The sequence below is a fragment of the Sprattus sprattus genome, assembly GCF_963457725.1.
Source record: "Sprattus sprattus genome assembly, chromosome: 10".
Classification (NCBI taxonomy): Eukaryota; Metazoa; Chordata; class Actinopteri; order Clupeiformes; family Clupeidae; genus Sprattus; species Sprattus sprattus.
In genome coordinates, this window is record NC_137908.1 from 25,782,949 (window position 1) to 25,810,221 (window position 27,273).

Genomic DNA, 27,273 nt, shown 5'->3' on the forward strand with positions numbered 1-27,273 from the left:
TCGTCTATCTGCTGTCTTCTCACCGTTTGATACCAGTCAGTTCGATTAGCCAATTAACGGTAGAGTAACACGTAACACTTGCAGTTCAAAACAGAAAATACATCTGACTATGTGCCTGGCTAACTAACTAATGTGATCTTTTCAGACAGATATCGAATCAACATCAAAATAGCGGGTGCCTATTTCGTTGCCCGGGGTGGTGACGGGCCCTGCGCGAAGAATGACAATTTATAACGGTCCGATTAGGGTAACATGTCAGTGCCTTTTCTCAGTTCGTCTTGATTTAACATTATATACATAAAATAACGGTTCATTGAGACAACGACATTATCAGCCAAAGTGGCGGGCTAAGAGAATTCCATTCATACATGCTCAACTAACCGTTCAGTCGCCAATTGCTGGCTTGCTAAACTGACAGGTTGAGGTGCCAAAACCCCTCGTAGCCAATAGCGTCAAGAACACAAAAAACAAAGAGGGAATTCTTCTGTAGACATTGCCCATCTTGCTAGCTAGCGATGTGCACAGAATAGGAAAACATGCTGATGCAAAGTCAGTGACACTGTGATGGTTTGCAGAACTTACCTTTTGCAGAGTTTCTTAAAAAATGTATCTAATGAGGCTCTTCGCGTTATACCAAATCATTCGGATGAGTTGATTGATTTATTAGAGAAAAAATTAACCCTATCATGACCAACAACGGAAGCGGAAACTCGAAACACTAGCTTGCTCACTTCCTCGGACGAAATCCACGTGCATCGAAACAGCTCAACTCTCCGGTGTGTCTGCGTATTTTAACAAAATGAAACGCCCGAGTAAGTGTTAAGATAGGTTTTAAAGTCTTTGAAGTTTTGTAACACTAACTTCTATGCTGTGTCCTTTCGAATTAAGATGACTAGTTTTAGGTTGTTAGCTTATGTTATGCATAACCACGTTGGTCATTATAGACAGCAATGCTCTGCTAGCGTGGCTAACTCATGGGTTTATTCGTAACGAAAATTACATAGTCACTAATATTCTTTGCGTTATCAACTTTTTGCCCACAGAGTTGAAGAAAGCAAGTAAGCGCGTATCTTGTGCAAAGCGTTTCAAAATTGAGAAAAAGGTAAGCTAAATGTCAGTTTGAGCTTGCTGCACTAGTCTTCCCATGCTGGATATCTACGTACCTATTGTAGATGCAGGCATGGCGTCCGGGTGTTCGTAGTTAGCTTGAATAACAGTAACCGTACACAAGTATAATGTTTTTCCTGAATGTTGACTTTAATTAAAAAAAAAATCTTTAAATTATGTAAAACATGCTGTGACTTTCTTGGGTCAATGAGCATTTACATGATTTGATAATCAAAATCAAGATGCATACAGATGAGTACGGCAGAGTACGGCAAGGCCTTTGTTGAGGAATATACACTCCATAAACCTTATACTCTTTCCTATTGAATGTTCATATGTCTAAGCAATTCCAGGTTCCAGAAGATTTCCTGTGGGAACTATAATAGACAGAGAGTATTGTGTACAGTGACTTGAATGTAGAGGTTGTTTCCAAAGCCAGTGTATTCCATTATCTGTTTTGATGATCTTGTAATTGTATATGGTTTAGGTAGACACACTCCAATTGACATTCTCACAGATTGAGGTAATGAAATTGGAATGCCTGTGCTGTACTTGTAGTGTTTGTTTTTAACTTTTTCAACTTCACACTAGGTCCGGCAACATCACAAAAAACTACGTAAAGAGGCCAAAAAAAATGGGATAAGCAAGCGTGTCAAGAAGGATATTGGGGTACCGAACAGTGCGCCTTTCAAAGAGGAAATTCTGAGGGAGGCTGAGAAGAGAAAACTAGCGGCAAGTAAATTAAGTCACTGGTTAAATTCTAATGGTAGTATCACAACTCATGTGACGTGATGTACACTGAGTGCTGGCTAAAATGTTGTTTATGCCCGAAACAGCTTGATGAGCTGAAGGAACAGACCCGAATTGCCAAGATAACCGTAAAGGCCCAGAAAAGGAAGCAGGAGAAGGAAGCTGCTAAAGCAGAAACAGAGCCAAAGGCCAAAAAACAGAAAAAGGTGAACGCATCGCATCAGGCCGAGCAGCCGCAGTCACACATTGTAGCCCACCGTAGGAGTAGGACTCCCTGTTAAATCGTTCTCCTTTTGCAGGATAAGAAAACAAAACAGAAGAAGAAACAGTCCGCTTCAGGCTCAGACAGAAGCTCCAAGAGGTTCCGTTGCCGAGAACTGAACAAGGTGAGGGGAGTTTCTTCTTTACATAAATGGTTTACTGAAGAATGTGAAGTTTGTTCATTAATTTTTTTGTTTTTTTGGTAGATGAAATGGTTATGGTAAAAGGTGTTCTAGTGACAATTCAATTATTTTGTTGACAATTGAAGGTAATCCTTGCGTTATTTTTAGGTCATTCAAGCATCTGACGTGGTTGTAGAAGTCCTTGATGCCAGAGACCCTCTTGGTTGCCGGTGTCCTGAGCTTGAGGAGGCCGTTTTGAAACATGAGGGCAAGAAGCTGATGTTTCTGTTGAACAAAATAGGTATGCAAAACCACACTGCTGTTCCTTTTTATTTGAGAATCTTTTCATGCTGTTGTATGGGATGCTTACATGGAAACACAAGATGGCATTGGCAGATGAGAAATGAGGAGCTCACGCTTGACTGACTCTTTGTGAGGACAAAATAATCCAACTCTGATCTCATCTCTTCTTTACTGTTTTTTTCAGTTATGTTCTTTTTAAGACAGTCTTCTCTGCTTTAACCCATTAAACCTTTTGTCAGGCTTCAAAATAAAGTTACAGAACATAGTTATTTTTTGTATTGCTGTCAGTTTCACAAACAAATAGTTTTGCAGTGAGGTTCTAAGAGCACACCCGTTTCTCGACAGATCTTGTACCAAAGGACAATCTGAAAAAATGGCTGGAGTATCTTCAACTGGAGTGTCCAACATTTGTCTTCAAAGCATCCACGCAAGTTCAAGACAGAACAGTGGTAGGTACAGTTTAGTCAAATACAAATTACATCTGGACAAATCTGTCTCGGAGATTTTGCTGTGATTTTAGTTTTTCTTCCTTCATGTCGTGAGCAGTTTTAGTAGTGCCTGTTGGTTAATTTTGTAAAGATTAAAATGCTTAATAGTGATGTGAATGTGACAGGAGGAGAAGAGGAGACGGAAGGCAAGTGGACGAGTGGATCACTCCCGAGCGTTTGCTGCTTTAGGTGACACGTTTTTCCTGGATCTGCTAGAAGATATTGCCAAAACGCGCAACACAGACATCATGCTTAAAGTTGGTGTTGTTGGTAAGTAGACCTTTTTATTTGGGAATGCTGTTGTATGTCTTGCTAATGTGGAAACAAGCTGGCAGTGGCAGGTGAGAAATGAGGAGCTCACGCTTGACTGACTCTTTGTGAGGACAAAATAATCCAACTCTGATCTCATCTGTTCTATACTGTTTTTGCTTTTTTATTATGTTCTTTTAAAGACCGCCTTCTCACACCTCTGCTTTAACCCATTATCCCCCTTGCCAGGCTTCCCCAGCACAGGGAAGAGCAGTCTGATCAACAGCATGAAGGGTGTGAGGGCCTGCCACGCTGGAGTTCAGCGAGGACTGACCAAGTGAGTCGTGAAGCTTTGAGGAAGCATCTGGGTTATTTTTGAAGTATGATGAACTTGAAGATCTGACAAAGACCATGGAGTCTACATTCAATCCAACACTGAGCTTAATAAAAATCCCAGAAGTTACCTGAATTAAGGTGCATGTTTTGACGTTTGTTTGATGGCTTTGTAGCTGACAGACTTTCACCTTTTTTAAGGTCCATGCAGGAAGTCCACATCTCCAAATCTGTCAAGATGATTGACAGCCCTGGAATAATTGCGACGTCTTCCAACCCTCCCGTTTCCATGGTGCTCAGAAGTCTGCAGGTAGAGGAGAAGGAGGAAAGCCCAGTGGAAGCTGTCAGAATTCTTCTAAACCAGTGTAACCAGCAGCAGGTGAGACCCCTTGTGGACCCACACAGATTATTTTCTCATTTATTTATTGTTCTCTGGGAAAACTGTCCCAAATTGAAACCCAGCTGAATTCACACAAGAGTCAGGGGTAAAAACTTGAATTTTTTCGTGAAATTGGTGTTCTAATTTATAACCCATTGGTTCATTTTCTTTACTGACGCTGGGCTGGTTCATGAACCCAGTTTTTTTCACCCCTGCTCAACCTTGACTGAGGTTTCTATTAAGGCACTAGTGTCTGTTTGAATGTATTTGATTCATTATGGGTTTGTTGTCTGTTTTAGATTATGCTGCAGTATAATGTTCCAGACTACAGGAATTCAAATGAATTTTTGACCTATTTTGCCAAAAAGCGTGGATTGATGATAAAAGGCGGTGTCCTGAACACTGAATTGGCTGCCAGCACATTTTTGAATGACTGGACAGGGTGAGCTTCTCAATACTGCAATACAGAGGAATTGATTTCTTACTAACCCTTGCTAGCTACTCTTCAAATGATATTCTGCAGATACTTTCAAAAACATAAATTGGCATTGCATTTGAAGTCAAGAAATGTTGGAATGGCCTTCAGACATTACTGGTCTATCATCTCCAGAAGAGTTCAGTTATGTTTTTTGTAAATGGTCTCACTTGGCTTTTTGCCCTTCCACAGAGCGAAGCTGAGCTACTACTCTAAACCCCCTACGAACCACTCCCTGCCTCCATACCTGTCAGACGCCATGGTAACAGAGATGCAGAGGGATGTGGATATGGTCAAGCTCAAGAGTGGCAACGAGGAAACTATTGACAGTGAGTCCAGCTCTGTTCTCAGTTAAAGTAATACCTTACTTATTTACTGTTGATATTTAACTACGTGTTGTGTTGACTGCAATTATATAGGTGTCAAGTGTCCAAACCCAGCTAGCAGTATGGAATTCCTCTCAACGGGTCCCACTGCTGGGACGTTTAACGAGGACGAGATCCCAGAGGAGAAGGCTGTGGAGGCAGTCATGGAGGAAGACGAAGAGGAGCTGGTGGGTGGCAGTCAGGTAGGAGAAGTCTGTTTTGAGAACATGCGTGGGAACTGGTGTGAAGTGGTGAACATGCTGAATGTAACTGACCCACTTTCACTCCAAATTTCAGACAGCTGAGATGGATGACCTTCATGAAGATGAGGCGGAGGAGACAAAACAGAACATAGAAACAGGTTTGTACATTTCAGAGGGATCTCTTTGAAATGAGTCCTGAAAGATAAAACATCTGGTTTGAAATGCAACTCCTATAGTGTTTCCCCTAAGTACATTTTCTTTATCTGTCCTGTATTTATTTTGATTGTTTATAGGTGAAGCGGCATCAGCAGCCCACAAGGCAGAGGTTAAACGGGTTACCTTTAATGTTGACCTCTCTTCCGGACGGCAGAATGACACAGATGCATATGACTTCAGCACAGACTTTATGTGAGCTTTAAGAGCTTGGTCTTTTTCTTTTCTTTTCTTTTTTTTTTTTTACATTTTGATGTAAACTTCCATTTGCCCGTTGACCTTACTGTGTCCAAGGTCTGTCAATTTATTGTGCATTCTCTGTAAATATGCCGATGTAAAAATAAATGACTCATCTATTAAAATGTGTCAGTTTTGGTCTAAACAAAGTGCATGAAGCGGTGCTTTTAAAATCCTGATTGAGATCCCTGCACATTCTCCATCTCCCCCGATTTTGTTTACCTGTGTACTCCTCAGCTTCACTTTTGATTTAATAACTCCGTTCTTGGAATGGTAAACCTAGAATTGCCCCATGGCTTAATTTTGGAAGGAGAATGAAGCCATTGGACCCTATTAAGAGTTTTACCACTTTGAGTTGACTTGCATGGTTTAGTGACAAACCTTGGTAATTGGAATACCCCCAGGTGTGTTCAGTGAATTCAATCAGGTGGGCTTAGAGCAAAGATTGAAAACTACTGCCTTTTCCAAGAGAAGCTTGAAGCACTAAATGCTAAGAAATATTTTTGCTTTATTGCTTTGACTTTTTAATCTTTTTACATCTGTGTTTGAAATACCCTTTGGGTTCTTCAGTAAACATGCTTTGTTCATAAAAAATATACATCAACTGCACATGAACCTGAGTAACAACTTGCAAACCTTACAAGAGTGGTTCAATCTCATATGGGCACTGTTATTATAGCAAACAAATACTGCATTAGAACAGCAGCCTTTGTCAACAAGGAACAAGACAATAGCATAGAAAGCAAGCAACACAGGAAAAGTTTCAGACTGGACTAAATCTGGGGTCTGAGGATGCGAGCACCACTTTCAGTACACCGTGATTTGTAATATCAATTTTGTCATCAGTGTAGTAATTTGATCCCCACGCAACTGGTAAAATCTGTATATTTCTATGCACATTAGTGTAAAAGAACTTGGAGTTGTGGAAACCCACTCAAGTAGTGATAATGGCACATAATTAGCAGCTGGAAAGAATCTGGAAAGTTTGAACCAAAGTATTCAGCCGAAGGACAGTCGGCAACACACGGTCACAAGCTGGACTGTCTCGAACCAAATCCCACTCCTGAGAGGTTGTACTAACAAGCAGACGGACACAACCGGCGACCACATTGTCTGCTTTTTCAGTTCATTTGTCCTCGGAATGTCTCCGAATGGGGTGGAATTTATCCAACGGGTCAGGAATGTACCACTTGTCCCAAACTTCGGAAAATGATGAAAGTCTCCCCCATGGTTTATAATGGCCGTTCCAGTGGAGTAGTTTGGCTGCGTTCACGAACTGGACAGAGTAGCGATTTGCAGCTCCTGTCGCACCTGCCAGAAAAGGCCACAAATTAAATCTTAGCACAGCACAACAGTGGCTCAATGTGGAATTATGTCTTGATTTTAATATGCATTTGGTTGTATTATGAATAATGCTTTATTTCTCACTTAAAATTTGATGTATATTCTTTTTAATTTTTTTGTAAAATGCTGGAAATAAAAATATCTGTCAAATACCTTAAACTTAAATTAAAAAATAGTCTGCTTACCAAGGTGCCTGACATGCCACAAGGGGTCTATGCTTGAGTGGCGCTTGTAGAAGACAATAAGAAGAGGAGGGGTTGTTACGCTCTCTGCCAGAGTTTTGCTGTACAGGTCCTCTCTGAGGAAAAATAAATGAGCCGTTCTTGTCAAGACACCATGACTTCTCACATAAAAATACAGATTTAAACATACACACATAGCATTCTTCCTCCAGTGTGAAGTGGAGATGACAGAGTCTCTTTTTATAGAAAACCTTAATACACAGAAAACAAATCAGAGTTCTGCTGGTCACAGCCTCAGGCAACCCACCAACATATTGCCAGGAACTAACCAATGCATTCTGCTCTTTTTAAAGAAATGCTGGTGGAATCAAGCATACATGAACTCCCTGAAGATACTAGACACTAAATGATAGGCTTTTTATCAGTACATCAAGGAAGAGGGTTGCATATTGAACCCGTTCACACCACAATAGCAATCAACACCCTAGATCAAGACGACCACTGACTGAGATACTTCATAGAAGTCAAAAAGACACAACGGACAGCCACTTTACATTTGTATAGTTGATCTGTGGCGACATTAAAACATACACTTCAGCCTGATGGTTTACATGATCAGGTTACAAGACGGACACTAGTGAGAGAAGAGGGATGCACTGAAGATGGTCCAGGGCTTGTAAAAATGATCACCTTTTCGATTCTGTAGAGGCTGACATTTTTACAATTTCCTGTATCAAACAAAAATGTAACAGCTTGATGGATAGCTCATTTGGAACTGTTCAAATAGTGACATTATTTGCATACCTGCCAATGTTTACTCTGCATTAAAGGTCTAAGGTTGGAGTAATTTGTTCACTCCACAGATACAGAACAGCAGCCTACAATATGAGTCATATGTTTCACACAAAGCAAGAATGATGATGGTCACATGTTCTCCAATGGCAGTGTAACAACTGCAAAACAAGTCCAATTTTTAAGACCCGTGTTTCCGTGTGACAACGGTATGCTTGCCCTCGAGACTGAGCAGGAATGGAACACAAATGAGTAACCTGTTGTCCTGTTGTGTTGATTGCTCTTTCCCAGCGACTTACTTCACGTTGCGCTCCATCCACTGTTCAAGCTGGCTAGTGATGTTCTGGGTCCTCCACTCCGTTAAGTTGGCCACAATAACTCCAGGGTTGAAAGAGCACGTGTTGGCTCTCATGCCAAGCTTCTTGATCGCCTCCTTCTTGAAGTCCAGAAAGCCTATATAGTTATTCTACGGGACAGAGACATCATGAAGTCCTGATATCTTTACACACGGAGCAAAGCGATTTTAGCATGGTCAATGCATTCCTTTTATCTACCTGGTTTCCCGCTCCTCGGACGATACCCTTCGAGGAAGCAGAGTCACAGTCATCGGAGAAAGCAGCTGCATGTCCAGCTTTCAGGTTAGTGTCAAAGAGCTCTTGGATGTCACCTTTAATGTAAAGACCAGATTACATACAATAACGCTAAAACCACTCATGTTTCCCAAATACAAAAAGTCAACCACAAACATCCTCTACAAATTAACCTCCTATGAAAGGTGCATGTTTTTGTTTGATTACACAGATTTCCTAAGTTTATTATAAGCATAAATGATGCTGACCATACCTTGTACAATGACATCATCATCCAGATAGATTGCCTTCTCCACATTGGGTAGAAACATGGCCATGTAGTATCTGGCAAAGGTCAGCTGAGAGGAAGGGTGTGAGGTTTTAAAATAAAATAATAACAAACACAGCTTGAATGTTCTCTCAGTGCGTTGCACTTCCCAAAAGTCTAAGCGTTAACATAGATAGACGGCCAGCCAAGAGCCAGGAGAGTGAGCGTGCTCCTTTAGTGACTTCATACTCAGCAGGCAAGTCATGATGTCAACACTGAATTGGATTGAAAAGCCATTGCTTTCTCAGGGATACACATAATGGATTAATTTGGATTAGACTTTATACAGATGCAACCATGCCTTTTTAGTTCACAGTTCTTCCCAGAACTAAAGGTTCCACAATACTATGTGCATACAACAATATATGATATATCTCAACAGTCAACGTAGTGTCTCTTTAACATACAACACAAATTCAGGGCAGAACAACAGTATACAATAAAATAAAATACAAATGATTCTTGAATTTCCTAATATGGCGGTCTTACCGGTTTCACCTCATCCTTCTTCTGGGAGTCAGTCGAAATCTTCCCTTCAAGAACCTTTGGCTCAAAGGTTATGATTTTATGTTTGATGTCTTTAAGGTCAGCTTTACTCATCCATGCTCTAAAAAGACAGCCCAATGTAGTCACGTTTCCAGTATATCAGCATTAAAAATGAGTGTTCTATCATATCAGCATACTATGAGGGCATTCACTAAAACACCAGCAATGCGAAAACAAACAGATCATGTTTCACATAAAGGACAGTCATACCTCAAGTGGTCGACAGAATCGTTGAGGGTCACTATGTTGAACACTACATTGGACTTGCTGTTGCGGTACACACTATGCATCGCAGCCACCACAGCTCCCAATCTCTCCTCAGCAGCAGTTATTACGACTGGGATCTCAACTCCTGTCCTGACCACATCAGCTTGGTGCTTGGCGGCAAAGTCTGGCTCGAAGGGCAAGAGTGCGCCAGGTGCCGTCTCTGTCCAGGGCCAAAGAATAAACATTTTATGAAATTCACAACTCCACATTCCAAATTCTTAAATTAGAAATAGACTATGTACAGCAGGAGTTTTCAAAGTAGGGTTACCTGGATTTTCATGTCTCAAGAAGTCATTGAGGTTTAGGAGATTCCGTTGCAATATGATTAGAAAAGCAACAACGAGCAGCACGAGAATGACAACATTTACTGAAAAAGAAAATCAGATAAACATATATTAAACATTCAAATGGGGTGCTTCAATATAATTAAAAGACGACCACTTCCAATACTATATACGGCCCATGGAGCAATTGCGTCAAGACAAACACTTTTACACGCAGAGCAACAGAATTATTGGAAATCAGTGACTTAGTTGATATTCGTAGGGATTGACCATATTTAGCCATAATGTCCGTATATAAATCATTGGAACAGTGAATGAACGACCAACTGGTTCAATTGCAAACTACATTAAGTGGCAGTGGGCTCTTATGGCCATAGGCATTGTTCACAAGAGCTGCGGACAGCAAAATTATTGCCTGTGCCTATGGGCACCAATTGCCATAGCATGTGTTTTATTAGGCATTTTATACTATAAAGACACATCCATATCATATGAACTCTTGGTTATAACGTTACTTACTTCTGCGCATTGTCATTGTTCCCTGACTGTACCTCACCCCCTCGGTCACAGACACAGTGTTTCAGTTGTATTCATCTGAAACGAACACAACAATACTGCGAAAAGCGGACAGCCAACAATCAATCAAGCGAAGTAACGTTAACTGATCAAGATCAGAATCAAGACGACAGTGGTCGCAAAAACCCACGACCCGCGTTTAGATTTTTCAGTTACAATTTCAAAAAAAGAACAGAAAAAAAACAGACAGGTTTCGTTTAGAGATATTATCGAAAGCCGTGCCTACCTGGCCACGACGAGGTATTCGACAAACGACCTCAGCTTCTAAGCCAAAATGCCAACTCAACGTCAACAAGTTTCCAGCTCTTCACCGTGGATTTTTTTCACGACTGATGTGGGGTGCTCTCGAAGTGCAATTGAGCAATACATGATTGGATAGACAAAGTACGGTGTTTGGAGTAGTGTGACGACTTATCCATATGACATAGATGTTCTCTTTAAGGCGATCCTATTTAACACGCCCTTAACCTTGATTGGCCTGTGCCTGTAAAACTGACTAGGTAGATGCCTGATATAAATAAACTTCATATTGTAACTTCCATTGATTCCACCTATGTTTATACTTGTTATTTCGTTAAATGTCTATAAGCAAATAATGCACACATTTAAGCATGAGCTTGGTTCCCTTTCACGTTGTAAACAAGCTGGGCAAAATCACTTCCATCACGTTCTCTTTTTCCGAAAAAGTAGGCCGGGTCCTGTCTGTGGGTCCTCAGAAATTATACGTACTCTCTTTGAAACAGGAAAACAGATTCTTTTTTTCTGTGTAGCGGGCTGTATTTATCTGGATATTTCTCTAAAGATGTTATCGATATTTAAAACCATCCCAACTCATATGGTAAGAGTTTTAATATAGACATTATGGGTCTGCCTGTTTTAAGTCACAATTTGCAAAAGCATTGTTGTTGGTTAAGATTGGTTTCTCGCCAGCTAGCTATAGTAGCCATCTAGCGAAGGATGGGAAGTTGAGGAACGTTCCCTAAAAGCATCTGTGCTGACAGCTGTCGAGTTAGTTAGGTGATATTTGTCAAGAAGTGTATGCATCTAGGTGTTACAAAATTGAATACATCTTCAGAACTGCAGCTAATGCTTGCATGGAAATAATGAAACGGTGTTCGTTCTTATGTGTGATAGCTGGCTTATGTTGAGCCAAGATGTTACTTTAGCAAATTAACGTATACCGCCAAAATCGAGTGTCATAAAATGAGAATAATGTTTGGGTTGGCTCGTCTTTACCTTGTGCTATTTCCCCTGTAGGACTACAAGGGTCAGAAATTAGCGGAACAAATTTTTCAAGGGATCATTCTGGTGTCAGCGGTAAGCCATTCAATTGTGTTCAAATGACTTATGAAACAATTATGTAGTTTTTTTTTTTTGCAATTGTAATCATCTTTTCCCCTTCACAGGTGGTTGGGTTCCTATACGGTTTTATCATTGAACAGTTTGGATGGACCGTATACATAGTTCTGGCAGGTTTCGCTGTATCCTGCGTGGTGAGTTTTAAACTCATATTTTATGTAGTGTATGGTTCCAATGTCTTAGGAATGTCTACACTAAACAAATAATAGGTAAAGATGGCAGAAATGTTCCAGGTGTTGTCCTAACCGCGGCCTGTCATCTCTCGCAGCTTACCCTACCCCCTTGGCCCATGTACCGCAAAACCCCCCTGAGCTGGCAACCCGCTCTACCCGAGTCATCAGGAGATAACCGCGAGAAGCCTCAAGAGAATCTGAAGAAGAAGAAGCACAAGTAGTTTGTACATTCCCATCTATGTCGAGCGCTAGTTTTGTAGTTTTCAAAATGTGAATCTCGAAAAGCAAATATTGTTGTGAAAGTGTGCCTATACCGGGTTGTATGCAAAATCACACGCAGATGTTGAAATAAACGAAATCAGATTTGTGACTTTAGTCGAACTTTAAAATGTTGATAGAACACTGTGCTCTCCCATGTATCTTTAAAGGGATTTATTTATAAATTCAATTTAAATATAACATCTACAGCCTCTACAGACTCTATTTACACACAAGATAGATTACTATCGGGATTTCCTAGATTTTAGTGTAACTACAATTGAACAGTTTCATTTTTTTTTTACACACCATATATGCCATCATCATTATCTACTAAAAACATTAATTCACATTAAGTGTATAAAAACAACAGTATGTCAGAGTGCTGAAATTGCATATCCAATATGAATGAAAAATTGCATTCTGTCAAGAACATTCTTATCACCAAAGAGAAACAATTGTACCTCTACAAGAAATGTGTTCCTAACATGCACAGTGATTGTCTGTAACAGACTAGAAAAATGATTGCGGTCAGAATGACCTGTTGTATCAGCAGATGAGAGGTTGTCCCTTACAAAATCTTAAGTTTTAAATGCAACATCCTCAAAGAACTTCAGCTGGTGAACCATCACGGCGTAAGACTTGTATTTCTCGTCTCCCATTTCTTCCATTAGACGGTGCTGCGACGGTGAGAGAAATTAGTTCATTAAATTAGTACATTAAATATGCACATTAGTATATTACTAGTTATTCAGTCCAACCCTATCCTGCCTGAAAACCACACAATGTCCCAGCACAGGTCTACAAATGAACAAACACACTGTGGGTAGGACAGCCATTGAATCCCAGGCTTTTGCAGACTGTGGTCCACTCACCTCTCTTCTCTCCTCGTCCTCCTCCATCATGATGTCCAGGACTCTGTCCAGCAGCTTCACCCCTAGACCTTTCACCACGTCAGTGCGCAACTGTTCCACAGCTCTCCTAATCTTGGCCGGACCAGATGTGTCACCTTTCAGAGAAAAATGACAAAAACTTGATCTTATGTCAGGCTTTTGTAAAATAAGACCTTAGAATCTTCATGAAAATGAATGTACCAACCTGCACAGAAATCGTTGAGTAGGAAGTCATCCTGCACCTCTATGGCTTTCCCATGGAGGACCAGGGTGTCTTTATATTTCAGATTGAGCTTAAACTCCGACTGGGCTTTAGCGCTTGATCTAGGTCCGTCTGATTCACAGGCAGCCTCTCTACTATCCATTCGTAAAGTTTGTGTCATCATCTGAACCAAGTCCTGCATTTCACATGATTCATTTTTCCTGAAGAATTAAAACATTTATTTATTAGTATTTGTGCAAATTGGAAATGTTATCAATATCCTTATCTGGGTAATACTCCTAAACAATATTGTAGACTACATTTTCTCCCAAAAGCTTTCAAAGCTACAGAAATGCTTGAAAAGATGAACTATGCAATCACAGATGGCCTAAACCCTAAAGGCTGAGGGATTATTTCCATGTACAGTAAGCCACTGTAAGGTCCAGTCACTATACTTGCACTTTACCCCCTCGCTCCCCTCATTCAACTCACACCACTACTGTCCTCCCTTTTAATACTTCGTAAAAGTGGTGCGCTTCAGTGGTTTAAGAACTGAAGTGTGAGTACTGGGACTAACCGTGTCTTACGCGGTAACAGTAAGAGCACTTACCCCTCCCTGCCGTCTCCCTCAGAGCGCTCAGTAGAGCTGGTGGAGGAACTGCACTCCTCTTCGTCGGAGCGCCGCCACGAGTGCCTGTCCTGTTTCAGGGGAGACACATCAGTCCTCTACAGTGGTGGAATGTAACGAAGTATTTTTACTTCGTTACTGTACTTCGTTACATTTTTAGGTAACTGTACTTTACTTAAGTAAAAATAATAGTGCATACTTTTTACTTTTACTTCGTTACATTTTGCAGCTATTATCTATACTTTTACTCCGCTACATTTCTACAATATGTGTCGTTATTCGTTACATTTTATGAACACAGTTTCGCCAAAATGCTGCCTACACGAAAATATGGATTGCGTTGCTTTAGGACGTTTCAACCAATCAGGTGGCTCTATCAGCTCCAATGACAGCAGAGTGTGTAGTTGGCAGCAGCACTACGGTAGTCTTGCCTGTTTTGCTTAAACATTCGTCAAACAGCCTGACTAACAAACAACTTTTCAGCATGGATTCAAAGTCAGCCTCATCTGAGGACATGTTCAAGTTCAGAGGCCCCAAGAATAACTCGTGGAGGTTTCAGTGCGTTTCCCGTCTACCTAAAAAAAAAATTGCCTTCAAATTTGGAGAAACAGGTCGAGTTATGTGGAGTTCTTGCTATGCTAAGTTAATGTCTATGACTTTTGCATATCGTATGCGGTTACTGACATGATTTTATACTGCTATCTAGCAAAATACATGTTGACATACAGCAATAGCATCAAACTAACACGATTGTACCTTGATTATTTAACGTAGTGGTAAGATAAAGCTGGTAGTTTAGCAATGTCAAGCTAACGTGAAGATTTGCCTTTTTTATTGACTGGTTATTGCCTGGCATGCAAACGTAATGCCTAGTCTTGGGTTACTCAATATGTTTTTTTTCCCCCTTTTCTGCAATCAATAGACTATAAAACTCTGCATTGACCAGTTTAACAACTCCATTTGTTTTTCATGATTCATATTTCCATTTTTTACACGTTTACAATTAAATAAATATTGGTTTGGCTTAATGGCAAATAATCCCTGGTAGATAACTTGTCATCTGCAGAATTGTAAGATAGAGTGTGAACAGTATTACAGACAATAGGCCCAATAGGTAGGCTACACCAACCTTTCCAATTAACAAATGTTGTTGCTTATAATTATTACTAGTAGTGACATCTGTAGAGGCATTTATTACCAGTCGCTATTTCTTAAACAAAATGGCGAAGCCTAGACATTGAGAGACAACCCATTGCGTAAGTACTTTTACTTTTACTTTTAAAGTAAATTTAAAAGTGAGTACTTTTTACTTTTGACTTAAGTAGGATTGTTGACGTAGTACTTTTACTTCTACTTTTACTTCCATTTTCCTGGGTACTTGTACTTTTACTTAAGTACTAAACTTCAGTACTTCTTCCACCACTGGTCCTCTAGTGCTTAGTGAGGACACGTCATTGAAGTGTGCGTCCAATCCGTCTTAAACATTTCGCAATTTGCATCTTGAAATACGTCTATGAAAATGATCCACTGGTCTGCAACTCAATCAGTGAGTTATGATGAAAATATTTCTGTTAAACTAATAAGTGATCTCTTGGAGAAACTGCTGTGTCACATAAATAAAGATGCCTAAGTGATCTACTTGGATGGTGGCTTTGGTCTTAAGTTGCACATGACCTTTCAGTGTTCCACCACACCTCTGTTGAATCAGAGAATGAGGATTAGGGAGCAGTACCTTGCTTGTTTCCATGGATACACTGGTCGCCCTGTGGTAGTCTGGTTGGTCTGATTGTTTACAGCTCAGCAAAGCCACATCATATGAAGCCCTTCTAACTGCAGGTGCAACTGGGAAAAAAAGACCAGAGAGTTACACAAACAACTGCACTTTGCTTTACTTTACTGTAAATGGACTGCATTTGTATAGTGCTTTACTACTCACTGAGCACTCAAAAGGGATTTACATGTTAATGCCTCAGACATCTATCCATTCACACACCAATGGCAGAGGCTACTATGGGAGGCACCAACCTACACATCAGGAATGGTTGGGGGTTCAGTGTCTTGCTCAAGGACACTTTGACACTTGGTGAGGAGGAGTTGGGATCGAACCTGGCAACCGATTGCTGAACGACTGCAAACTATTCTCATGCATACGTCACGGTCCTCTCACAGTCAACAGAGACTGAGACTTTCTGCTACTGTATGATTTGGGTGTAATCCAAATACACACACTGGCATCCTTTCACCTTAAGGTGACACTGTAATGAAACTGTGGTATGCCTAGCTGATGCAGATGTTCCTGTAGTGAAACTGTGGTATACCTGGCTGATGCAGATGTTCCTGTAGTGAAACTGTGGTATACCTGGCTGATGCAGATGTTCCTGTAGTGAAACTGTGGTATACCTGGCTGATGCAGATGTTCCTGTAGTGACACTGTGTAATATACCTGGCTGATGCAGATGTTCCTGTAGTGAAACTGTGGTATACCTGGCTGATGCAGATGTTCCTGTAGTGAAACTGTGTGGTATACCTGGCTGATGCAGATGTTCCTGTAGTGACACTGTGTAATATACCTGGCTGATGCAGATGTTCCTGTAGTGAAACTGTGTGGTATACCTGGCTGATGCAGATGTTCCTGTAGTGACACTGTGTAATATACCTGGCTGATGCAGATGTTCCTGTAGTGAAACTGTGTGGTATACCTGGCTGATGCAGATGTTCCTGTAGTGACACTGTGTAATATACCTGGCTGATGCAGATGTTCCTGTAGTGAAACTGTGTGGTATACCTGGCAGATTCAGATGTTCCTGTGATTGCCTCAGTCTTCTCCTCTCTCGGGCTGACAGTGGGCGATCCTAAGAAACAAAATATATATGTTTTGATCAACAAGCATATACATATACAGTACTGTGCAAAAGTTTTAGGCAGGTGTGAAAAAAATGCTATGAACTAAGAATGCTTTGAAAAATGTAGACAATAAATGTTTTTTTTTATCCATTTACATGGTAAGACTGAGCACAGCAACAAGACACAACGTAGTTATACTGCATCAGCAGGGTCTCTCCCAGACAAAGATTTCAAAGCAGACAGGGGTTTCAAAATGTGCAGTTCAAGGTCTTTTGAAGAAGAAGACGTTGAGGATCGTAGACGCAGTGGTCAGCCAAGGAAACTTAATGCAGCTGATGAAAAACACATCAAGCTTATTAACCTTCGAAATCGGAAGATTTCAAGCAGTGGCATCAGCTCAGAACTGGAAGAAACCAGTGGTACCCAGGTACAGACATTTACTGTCCGGGGAAGTCTGGCCAGAAGTGGTCTTCATGGAAGAGTTGCAGCCAAAAAGCTCTACCCCGACAAGGAAACAAGGCCAAGTGACTGAACTAAGCACGAAAACATAGAAACTGGGGTGCAGAAACATGGCAGAAGGTGCTCTGGACTGATGAGTCAAAATTAGAAATATTTGGCTGTAGAAGAAGGCAGTTTGTTCGCCGAAGGGCTGGAGAGAGGTACAATAATGAGAGTCTGCAGGCAACAGTGAAGCATGGTTGAGGTTCCTTTCCAGTTTGGGGCTGCATTTCTGCAAGTGGAGTTGGAGATTTGGTCAGGATGAATGGTGTCCTCAATGCTGAGAAATACAGGCAGATACTAATCCATCATGCAATACCATCAGGGAGGCGTATGATTGGCACCAAATGTATTCTGCAGCAGGAACATAACCCCAAACATACAGCCAATGTCATTAACAACTATCTTCAGCTTAAAGAAGAACAGAAAGTCCTGCAAATGATGGTATGACCCCCACAGAGCCCTGATCTCTACATCATCCAGTCTGTCTGGGTTTACATGAAGAGACAGAAGAATTTTAGGAAGCCTACATCCACAGAAGATCTGTGGTTAGTTCTCCAAGATGCTAGAACAATTTACCAGCCGAGTTCCTTCAAAAACTGTGCGCAAGTGTATCTGGAAGAATTGATGCTATTTTGAAGGCAAAGGCTGGTCACACCAAATATTGATTTAATTTAGAATTTTCTTCTGTTCCTTCACTGCATTTTGTTAATTTATGAAGAATTGATGAAAATAAACTGTTAACACTTCCATTTTTCAAAGCATTCTTAGTTTACAGCATTTTTTCACACCTGCCTAAAACTTTTGCACAGTACTGTATATCTGGTTCTATTCTAAGCGCCTTGAGACAATTTTATAAGTGCCTTGAAACAATTTCATAGTTTTGGCGCTATATTAATGAAATTGATTTGAATTGAATTCAACTGAATCTGGCTCGGCTGGACACCTGAGACACCCCTCATCCCTTGCCTAAGTGTCGGCACTAAGGGATTCAGGCTGTGGGCCCAGTTAAGCACCTTGGGACAGTGTCAAATGTTATTGGCACTATATGAATGAACGAAATTGAATTCAGTTGAGTCTCAGAGAGTTTTACAGACGTAGCTTACCTGTGGGACTGGAGTGACTCTGTCCATGTGGCAGGACTCAGTCTCAGGTGGGCCTCTGTCTTTCATCATTAAAGGAGCACCGAAGGCCTCCACAGGTATGGGTGGTAGGGGTCTTGGAGCTTTTTTATCCTAACAGAGTAGACCAAAGCAGAGCCCCATGCGTTGATGATGACTTTCTCACATTTGTGCATTTTTTTTGGTTTTTAGGTGCATTTAACAGGTACAAGTACAATTTTCAATTGTTTTCGTATGAAAGGGTTAATGGGCGCCAAAGAGTTCTGATATACGAATATGGTGGAGGCGAAGGCAAAGTACACCGTGACACGCTTTTACACACCGCTTGGCTTAAAAAAAACTGTAATCTGTGTGTGTCATGAGTGAGAATGTCCCTAATCGATGTGACTCTTCTAAGCGTCATGGGCTGTCTAATTTCCGGACCTCACAGACACAAATTAAACACCATTTATGATACTTTATCAATGACGCAACTGTGCCTGGTTCTGTGGATAAAGCTTCCACAGACGCAACTGTTCATCCCTGTTCAGATCTTCACGACAGCGGGTGCTGTGGCCTCACCTTCTGCGGACCCTCCAGCCCTGTCTCCCGGATCCTCTGCCGCCGCTGCCTCGGCTTGGAGGGCTCGGAGGAAGACGTGGGCTGATGAAGAACATGACGCTCCCGCTCAGGGACAGGTGGAGGGGCTGCAGGGTTTGGAGGCTCCTGCTCAAACACACAAAGAGAAGCATCAATGGACACTGTAATGCTGTAACTATCCCCATATCAGACAGGCATGGTTACTCGGGCTTGACAGGGAGAGAACGGCACTTACATCCTGCGGCCATGTGACACCAAGGAAGCAAAAGCCTTGATAAATGTATGCATTCACCGCATGATGTCTATCTGAAGAAACACGTCATCTAAATGGCTGAAGGTGACTGTGAATGCATGCAAGGTTTTCTCCTCAGGTTTTTTCATCCATATTAAACGTGTTGATAACATGTAGAGCAACAGACATGCATGGTGGAAACAGAAGTGGCAGACAAAAGCAAACTTCTTACCATTACTGGCACTGGAACAAAGGCCTCTAGCAGCTTTTCTGTTGATTCTAAGCTCTTCTATAAAGACAAACAAAGCCACATGTCTGAGTCTATACCAAGTATGAAAGTGAATCAGACATAGGGTACAAACCACCTCCACAACAGGTAGAGAACACACTCTATCCTATCTCAAAGTCATCTCTTACTTGAACTTCTTCAACACATCTGAGGTGGGAACCCTCTTTGAGAAGTGTCATTGTGTCCTCTGTGATGTCCTGGATGGCAGGGGGAGAGGGGCTCTTGCGTTGACCTAAGACATCTTCTACTGGTCCAGGCTTCTGCTGCTCAAGATCTGATATTCTTCTAGGAGCTGTTGTTGGAACGTTCAGGGCAGCTTCCTGGAGTAATTTTATAGTGTCCTCTCTACTGTCCATATCAGTTGCAGGCGACTGTATTTCCACTGAGGGCTTGAGTCTGTTTACAGATACTGGGATGATGTTGGAGGACGGCCATTGTGATATAGGTCCATTTGATATCTTCCTCTCCTGCTGCTCAGAGAGGTCCTGTGCCAGCTTACGTGGGTGGGGCTGTGGGGCAGAGGGATCGTGTTTCGGGGTCCTCTTACTAACTGTGGCCTTCTGGTTTAGGCCATCATTAGACTTTTGATCAGGCACTGACTTAGGCATCCTCAATTTGCGGGGCTTTGGCTCCTCAACCTCCAATGGTTGCATAGCAATGTCAATATTACTGATGGTTGCTAGAGACTGTCCTGTTGTGTTCAGGATATCCTGTGTCGGAGATTTAGGTGGTAAAGGCATTTTTGATGGGGCGTTCTCTTGTACACCGTTGGATACATGTGAGCTGTGTTGTGGTGGGTTGTTCTCTTCGCTCTATCAAACAACAAAAAGGTTGTATAACTATACATTATAGCACTGTTATATGCAATTATGTACAAAACCTTCTGTGGTTACACAATATGAATTGTGACAGAAATATAACCGTGGTAATATTTATGATAATTTTAATGAGTAACATATTTTGAGCTTTTGTTACCAGATTCACAACAGTGAATTTTCAGGCAAACTAGTGCAATGGATACCAATACTTGAATGTGTCTCTTCAGTGTATGGGCATGACAAAGGGAACTGTGACCCCTACCTTTCTGCCTCTTTTGTTGTACTTGGTCTGGGGTAGTGCTGCTGGGAGATCAGTTTTGGCAGGACCTGCGCTCAGAGACCCAGCACTGTTGGGCTTGTTCTTGATGGCTTTATTTCTGGTTTTGGCAGCTTTCCTAAATAAGAGCCAGATTAATACAATTGTAACTATCAAGTCACCACGAAATCTGATTATATCCTCAAGAATGTTATTTCCATAAGTGAGTCCATGTGTTTTAGTAGGTGCACCAAGCAGTTCACTCTAATACAACGTCAACATCACTACTCCTTCAACAATCCCCACAACTGCTCAAGCACCCTCTGCAAAAAAGCAGTATGGTGACTGTCAGACCTAAACAAAATCTCCACAAACAGCTTTGTTATTCAAGCAACACCAATGGCCTGTAGGACACCGGCCTGCAGCTACAGCTTACTCTTTGGTGGCCTCCAGGAACATGGCGATCTGCTGCTTGATGTAGGGCTGCCGGAGGATCTGTTTGACGTCAGGTCGATCCTCTGGCCTTTTGCACAGCATCCCCTTGATGAGCTCTCCCAGCTGAGGATTGTACTTACAGGGCATCTGAGGAAGCTGGGGAGTCAACAAAGAGGAGAATGAAATAACACAACATCACCTTCTCATCTAAACAAAGTAACCCACTGTGGCCAACAGTGCACAAATCCTATCCTGCGAATCACAAATTAAGAAAATCATGCACTCACATTTTTGCTACCCTCACTGCAGTACATTCACACAGTACATTCTCACACCCGTATCAACATTCACACACCCGTATCAATAAAAATGTGAAGACACGGACTACATTTGCACATTCGCACATCAGTATGTAAATTCATGCAATGAGGGTTGCACGCATATAGAATATTTTCTCACGAATCGTTTTAATTCCTTGGATATTTTTGGAGCATAGTCAATAGTCAATAAACTGCTTGAATCTGCCTCTACAGGTCTTAAATGCTGTTTTTTTCCGCTCACAAGTTTTGTGGGCTCTCGCTTTTGCACCATATCTTGATCTAGGCATTCCAATCAACCTGCGTGAAGAGATGAACTATAGCATGAGCATCTGTATAGTTTGTATGAAAAACTTTGGAGAAAAACAAAGTACAAACTAGAAGAAACTATGTTTTTACAGTACATTCTCATTGTGTGGCCTTCAGCAACATGCAACAGTTACAGAACATTTTGCAGCCAAAGAAATATATTCCATCACATTCTACAACAGCTACCTTCAAGGAAAAAGTTTCAGTTTTTGATTTGACTGACATACCTTTCCTTCTACAATGCGATATGCAAGTGAGTTCATGTCTTTAGCGTTGAAAGCGTGCTTCAGAGTGGACATCTCATACACACAGCAACCAAGAGCCCACACATCTGACTGCAGAGAGATTAAAAAAACATCACACATCAAGTTCTTTTTTTTTTAATTTTTTTTACAAATACCTAAGCCATGCTGGCAACCACTTCATTTCGAATTGCAGGGATAAAATAAAGCCTTTTTGAAATAAAGCCTTTTGCTTCTGATACTTTATTTCTCCCTGCAGTACAATCAGGGGTTCTTACAATTCCAAAATGATCTATGTATGTTACCTTGTGGTTATAAGGCTTGTTGGAGAAGAGCTCTGGACTCATGTAGTACGGGGTTCCTATGAGAGTGCTCGCCATGTCGTTCTGATTCTCCAGCACCTTGGCGATGCCCAGGTCACCTACTTTGATTATGTTTGTCTTGGTCAGGAAGATGTTCTGAGTCTTCAAGTCTCTGTGCAATATATGTTTTTCATGCAGATACTACCACAGCGCAAAGAAAGTGGGACAAAGATTAGTCAGTGTCAAATTCCAAAAGTCCAGAGAATCCAATGGGATCATGTCCTAAAAAGGTTCAACAATGGAAGGGATGCTCACTGCCCACTGAAACATAATTTATTATTACATCAAAGTTGCTTATAGATACACATAGGTCATGAGCATTATTATAAATACTTGCAACTGAATTATACCAGTACCTGGAGAGCCATGGCGATTTGGACAAACCACTCTACCACCTGCCTCTCAGGTAGAAGCTCTCCTTTCTGTTGCTTGAGTCGGTGGTATAAGTCTCCTCCTTCACAGTAGCCCATGACGATATAGAGCTGGCAATCATCTCCTTCCCATGATTCCCTGTATGTCACTATGTTGGGATGACGAATCTGGGAGAGAAGCTGAGCCTCCTGTTCAGCCGACTTCCTCTCACGCCTGGAGGACGTCTTCAAGTTCAACTTCTTTGTGACATACTACAACAGAGAGGGTGGTGTGTATAACTCATTTTATAACTTGCAGAGCAAATCTTCATCTTGTATAAGCCACAGCATGCGATAATGGGGTTATCAGTTAATCATGTTTGTATGTGCAGACATCAAACAGCCAGCGTCTGTACGGGGCTCACAGTTGATTGGATTTTTAAGTTTGGCTGTGATTTGTGCTTTGATTTCCATAAACCAGCTACACATAAGAAATCTCTCTTTTTTTTTTTTTTACAGAAAACTAACGTAACAAACTAAGTTAGCTCGTTAATGCTTGGTTTAGGTCCATTTTAACAGTTGTCTTTGCTTGATATGCTATGACAGCTGACTCGTTATGTATCCTACGTAAGATACAAGATATTGTTAGCTAGCTGTTTTACATTGATAAGTTCACGACGCTAGCTATCGAAGAAGTTTGTTGTCAGGTGTCTTCGCCATCTTTAGCTGTTACGTTACATTACCAGAGCAAACAAGTTTGTTAACTTGCTTCCATGGCTACGTCCATTACGTCCCGATTACAGCAAAAGCAACATTATCATTCAATCAAGGCTAGCTAACGATAGCTCGCTAGCGATAACTTACCTGTTTTCGATCTGTTTTGTGCTTCACAAGATTCACCTCTCCATAGCTCCCTTTTCCAACAACCCTGACGAAAATGTAATTATCCATCATGTAACGTCCGACTTATTTGATTTTTAACATATTGTTTGATCACCGCAAGCACACAATATATGAATAACGTGATGTCTCTAACACGTAAAGATTTCAAAGTTCGTTTAGCTGTTTACATCAGCATGCACAGGAAATATAATGGCTCGTCACCAGGCAACAAACAACTTCATTTTGTACTTTATCGTGAGTGGGCCTGTACTCATATATGTTTAGAGGTTTACATTGCCCTCTGTCGATGTGGAGGGTGAATTAAATCAGATCGTCTATAAACCTAAGTGGAAAGAAAGGAAAACAGCAGTAGTAATCAAACTATCTTTAAAATAGCAAATGCCTGAATGTGGAAGGAGGACTGCAAGTAATGAATGTATAAAATAAAGTAAAGCATATAACGGGCAAGGGTGTAGCAGCACTTACAGTGCCACTTTAAAGTATGTGAACCCCTTGACCACTTAGGAGTTTTCTGTTGTTTTACCATGATTTTTCATTTTTTTCATCACCAATTTTCCATAGAAGGAATGTCAGGTTTATGTTTATCATTTGCATGTACTTTTTTTAGAGGGAATTGTTTGAGTAGCCAAAAGACTACATGAAACATGGAATTAGTCCATTTCAAAAGTAAGTGAACCCCCAGCTGAATTTGTAAAGTCAAGCAGGTAACAGATTCAGTGAAACTTATTTGGGTGCTTAATTAGTCAATTAAGCAAACCGATCATCTGAGACATCCTTAGGGAAAGGTTTGGGCAACACAGATTAAAAGAGGGAGGAAACCAACCAAACTACTGTAGTGCCAAGGTGTACCCACACAGATCAACAATGCCGAAAGGAAACTAAATATATCCGAGAACATCAGGAAGAAGGTTCTGACAGCCCATCAGTCTTGGGAAAGCTATAAGACCATCTCCAAAAGATTCCAGCTCCATCCATCCATCCAAGACAAATAATTTAGAAATGGAGGGCATTCAACATGACCGCATCTCTGCCTAGAAGTGGACGCCCATCAAGACCATCACCAAGAAGCACCAGAAGAAGAATAAATCAGGTAAAAGTCAACCCACACATCACCTCTAAAGAGTTTCAGACCTCTCTGGCAGCATCTGGGGTAAATGTACATGGGTCTACAATCAGACGAAAATTGAATAGACATGACATTCATGATCGGGTTGCTAGAAGGAAGCCTCTGCTCTCAAGAAAGAACAAAACTGCCCATTTCAACTTTGCCCGAGAGCACTTGGATAAACCAAAGGCCTTCTGGAAGTCCCTTCTTTAAACAGATGAGTCCGAGATAGAATTATTTTGTCACGATCAAAACCAACAATTTTCGTCTGATTGTAGACCCATTGGCACTGTATGTAAGAAAGTAGTTTTGCCCCATAATGCTTTGCTTTTGCAGATTTTTTTGAGTACATGAAATTAATTATGTTCTTAATGTTTTGGAATGTTGCTGTGCCTCCCTTTTGTGTCAAATATATTATTGTGTATTACTGTGAACATTTCCTCAATGTATCGTTAATGCCTTAGTTGAGCACCACCTCTGATAGCATATCTGTCCGCAGTTATGGTATGTGTGATTATAATGAAAACTTGCAACTTATTTCAGTCAGTCTGTGTGAGGTTTTTTGGTGCTCTCGGGTTGGTGCGCTGCAGGAGGCATGAAAGTTGCATTTTCTAAATTGTGTATGTTACATGTCTGGTTACGTGCATGTTACATGTCTGGTTACATGTATGTTATGTGTCTGGTTACATGTATCATGTTATGTGTATGTTACGTGTATGGTAACATATATGTTACATGTATGTTACAGTGGGGAAAATAAGTATTTGAACCCCTGCCGATTCCGCAAGTTTGGCAGCCAAGTTTAGCCACTTGCAAAGAAATGTGTGATCTATAATTGTAATGGTATATTAACAGTGAGAAACAGAATATCAACAAAATCCAGAAAACGGCATTTTATAACATTTATGACTTTATTTGCATTTGATGCAGAAAATAAGTATTTGAACCCCTAGCAAAACATTTCAGTTTCAGTTTGTTTATTTGTTGAAGAGGGACAGTGTACATTAATAAACATTAAAATGTAAATGCACCCAATTGTAGCCAAAAGGCTAGTTTCCATTGGCAGTCCCCCTGCCAGAGTGTTAATGGCTAAACAACTTTAAAAAAGGCATATATATACACATATACATATATATATATATATATATATATACAAACATAACATTGACAAAAATAAATAAATAAATAAATAAAATTAAAAAATTAAATAAAATTAAATAAAATACCAATACAAAAGTTCTACTGACCCACTAATGCTCACATTTTTGGTTATTTATTAACCATGTTTTAAGATTTATTTTAAAGCTGTTAAATGAGGTTGATTCTCTAATGTTCTGTGGGAGAAGGTTAAACCGGATTTTGAACATTAAACAGCAGTTCTTAAATGTGATCAGATTGTCCCAACTTAAAAGTCTGTATTTTTGGAGGACAGAACAGTGATGGTGTGAATTAAGTATTTTGAGAGCCTGTTTGTAAAGAGACATGACTGGTTTAAGAGTAGTGGAGTTTGCAGTAGACCAGGTGGGTAAGTAGTTAATTTGAGATAAAATCAATGAGAACATATACATTTTAGCAGCCTCAGTGGACATGTGATTTCTAAGATGCCTAAAGTTGGTGAATTTTAAATTTTTGCATATGTTTCTTACATGTTTTTTTAAAAGTAAGCTGATTATCAATCAAGATACCAAGATATTTGTATTCCTTCACAATCTTGATTCTTTGGTTCAGTGTGAGACTTGCTGGTTTTAGAAAAAAAACATAGCAACGGTTTTGGAATTGTTATGCTGAAGACAACATTTGTTTAACCAGTCAGACACATCAACCATGACCTTTGTAAGCCTAGCAGCGACCTCTACGTTATTCTTACCCCACCCAAAGATCACAGTGTCGTCTGCGTACATCAGAACCTCACAATCTTGGCAGACAGATGGAAGATCGTTAATGTAAAGACTGAAAAGAAGTGGACCCAGGATTGAACCTTGGGGAACACCTGTAGACAGATTTTTGAGGTTGGATAATACATTGTTTATTTTAACACACTGAGTTCGAGTTGATAAGTATGATTTGAACCAGTTGGATGCAGAAGAAGAGAAGTTAAACTGATCAAACTTAGACTGAAGTATGTTGTGGTTGACCGTGTCAAACGCTTTCCGGAGATCTAGAATAACTGCACCCACAACTCCTCCTCTTTCCATAAGGGACTTGACCCTTTTAATAAAATAGACCGTTGCAGTCTCGGTGGAGTGATTTGATCTAAAACCATGCTGCATAGGGTGTAAAAGCTGAATAAAGTTAATATGATTAATTAGTTGCTCTACTGCTAATTTTTCCAAAACTTTGGACATTATGGGAAGTATACTAATAGGTCTGTAATTGGCTGCTGAGTGATGATCACCATTTTTGAAGATAGGAACTACAACTGCAGGTTTCCAGTGTTCTGGAAAACACCCATGTTCTTGAGAGAAGGACAGGTTAGAAATATGGGTAGTAGGCTTTTTTAACAACAGGCAAAGGTCCATTTCAAATATGTCCTTTGACTCTTAGGGTTTGAATGATTCGATTATCTTCTCTACTTGGTCTTCCTTACCTTTTCAAGGTTAAATATGGGCACAGTTGGATTATGGGAAATGCCACCATACTGCTGGTGTGAAGGGAAACTGTTGGCAATACATGACTTAGTACTTGGTAACCCTTTTTGGCAAGCACAGACGTCAGACGTTTCTTGTA

General features: G+C 40.7%; 4 protein-coding genes across 4 annotated transcripts; 2 read left to right on the forward strand and 2 right to left on the reverse strand.

Annotated features, from left to right (window-relative positions):
• Positions 1 to 739: 739 nt before the first annotated feature.
• gnl3 (G protein nucleolar 3) lies at positions 740 to 5,604 on the forward strand. Its single transcript, XM_080846583.1, has 15 exons — positions 740 to 812; positions 1,044 to 1,102; positions 1,699 to 1,839; positions 1,944 to 2,063; positions 2,157 to 2,243; positions 2,409 to 2,541; positions 2,889 to 2,992; positions 3,157 to 3,301; positions 3,530 to 3,617; positions 3,815 to 3,992; positions 4,292 to 4,434; positions 4,660 to 4,796; positions 4,887 to 5,035; positions 5,130 to 5,193; positions 5,329 to 5,604. Exons 1-15 carry the CDS (start codon positions 800 to 802, stop codon positions 5,445 to 5,447), a joined length of 1,680 nt encoding a protein of 559 aa, XP_080702709.1. The 5' UTR covers positions 740 to 799; the 3' UTR covers positions 5,448 to 5,604.
• A 535-nt stretch (positions 5,605 to 6,139) lies between these two features.
• glt8d1 (glycosyltransferase 8 domain containing 1) lies at positions 6,140 to 10,682 on the reverse strand. The gene is made up of 10 exons (XM_080845498.1): positions 10,600 to 10,682; positions 10,317 to 10,391; positions 9,782 to 9,880; positions 9,457 to 9,673; positions 9,190 to 9,307; positions 8,647 to 8,731; positions 8,358 to 8,470; positions 8,103 to 8,269; positions 7,015 to 7,127; positions 6,140 to 6,796 (listed from the first exon to the last, which is right to left on the reverse strand). The coding sequence occupies exons 2-10, from the start codon at positions 10,330 to 10,332 to the stop codon at positions 6,612 to 6,614; spliced, it is 1,113 nt and encodes a 370-aa protein (XP_080701624.1). The 5' UTR covers positions 10,333 to 10,391; positions 10,600 to 10,682; the 3' UTR covers positions 6,140 to 6,611.
• A 410-nt stretch (positions 10,683 to 11,092) lies between these two features.
• On the forward strand, positions 11,093 to 12,364 carry spcs1 (signal peptidase complex subunit 1). The gene is made up of 4 exons (XM_080845869.1): positions 11,093 to 11,211; positions 11,631 to 11,690; positions 11,780 to 11,866; positions 12,001 to 12,364. Exons 1-4 carry the CDS (start codon positions 11,176 to 11,178, stop codon positions 12,124 to 12,126), a joined length of 309 nt encoding a protein of 102 aa, XP_080701995.1. The 5' UTR covers positions 11,093 to 11,175; the 3' UTR covers positions 12,127 to 12,364.
• A 63-nt stretch (positions 12,365 to 12,427) lies between these two features.
• Positions 12,428 to 23,596, reverse strand: nek4 (NIMA-related kinase 4). Its single transcript, XM_080845784.1, has 16 exons — positions 23,403 to 23,596; positions 22,545 to 22,811; positions 22,132 to 22,329; positions 21,812 to 21,919; positions 20,960 to 21,114; positions 20,530 to 20,662; positions 19,578 to 20,261; positions 19,393 to 19,449; positions 18,911 to 19,054; positions 18,335 to 18,463; positions 16,672 to 16,738; positions 15,619 to 15,728; positions 13,869 to 13,957; positions 13,262 to 13,479; positions 13,039 to 13,172; positions 12,428 to 12,843 (listed from the first exon to the last, which is right to left on the reverse strand). The coding sequence occupies exons 1-16, from the start codon at positions 23,490 to 23,492 to the stop codon at positions 12,745 to 12,747; spliced, it is 2,682 nt and encodes an 893-aa protein (XP_080701910.1). The 5' UTR covers positions 23,493 to 23,596; the 3' UTR covers positions 12,428 to 12,744.
• Between the last annotated feature and the right edge of the window lie 3,677 nt (positions 23,597 to 27,273).

Coding starts and splice junctions, on each gene's coding strand:
- glt8d1 (XM_080845498.1), bottom strand. Junction 9,308..9,456: donor GATTCTGTCGACCACTTGAG/GTATGACTGTCC, acceptor CTGTCTTTTTAG/AGCATGGATGAGTAAAGCTG. Junction 7,128..8,102: donor TGGATGGAGCGCAACGTGAA/GTAAGTCGCTGG, acceptor ATTTTTCCTCAG/AGAGGACCTGTACAGCAAAA.
- spcs1 (XM_080845869.1), top strand. CDS start 11,176: ATGTTATCGATATTTAAAACCATCCCAACTCATATG. Junction 11,691..11,779: donor GGATCATTCTGGTGTCAGCG/GTAAGCCATTCA, acceptor TCCCCTTCACAG/GTGGTTGGGTTCCTATACGG. Junction 11,867..12,000: donor GTTTCGCTGTATCCTGCGTG/GTGAGTTTTAAA, acceptor CATCTCTCGCAG/CTTACCCTACCCCCTTGGCC.
- nek4 (XM_080845784.1), bottom strand. CDS start 23,492: ATGATGGATAATTACATTTTCGTCAGGGTTGTTGGAAAAGGGAGCTAT. Junction 21,115..21,811: donor ATCGCATTGTAGAAGGAAAG/GTATGTCAGTCA, acceptor TTGACTCCCCAG/CTTCCTCAGATGCCCTGTAA. Junction 15,729..16,671: donor GGAACATCTGAATCTGCCAG/GTATACCACACA, acceptor TTTTTTTCCCAG/TTGCACCTGCAGTTAGAAGG.
- gnl3 (XM_080846583.1), top strand. Junction 2,244..2,408: donor GTTGCCGAGAACTGAACAAG/GTGAGGGGAGTT, acceptor CGTTATTTTTAG/GTCATTCAAGCATCTGACGT. Junction 5,036..5,129: donor AGCTGGTGGGTGGCAGTCAG/GTAGGAGAAGTC, acceptor TCCAAATTTCAG/ACAGCTGAGATGGATGACCT.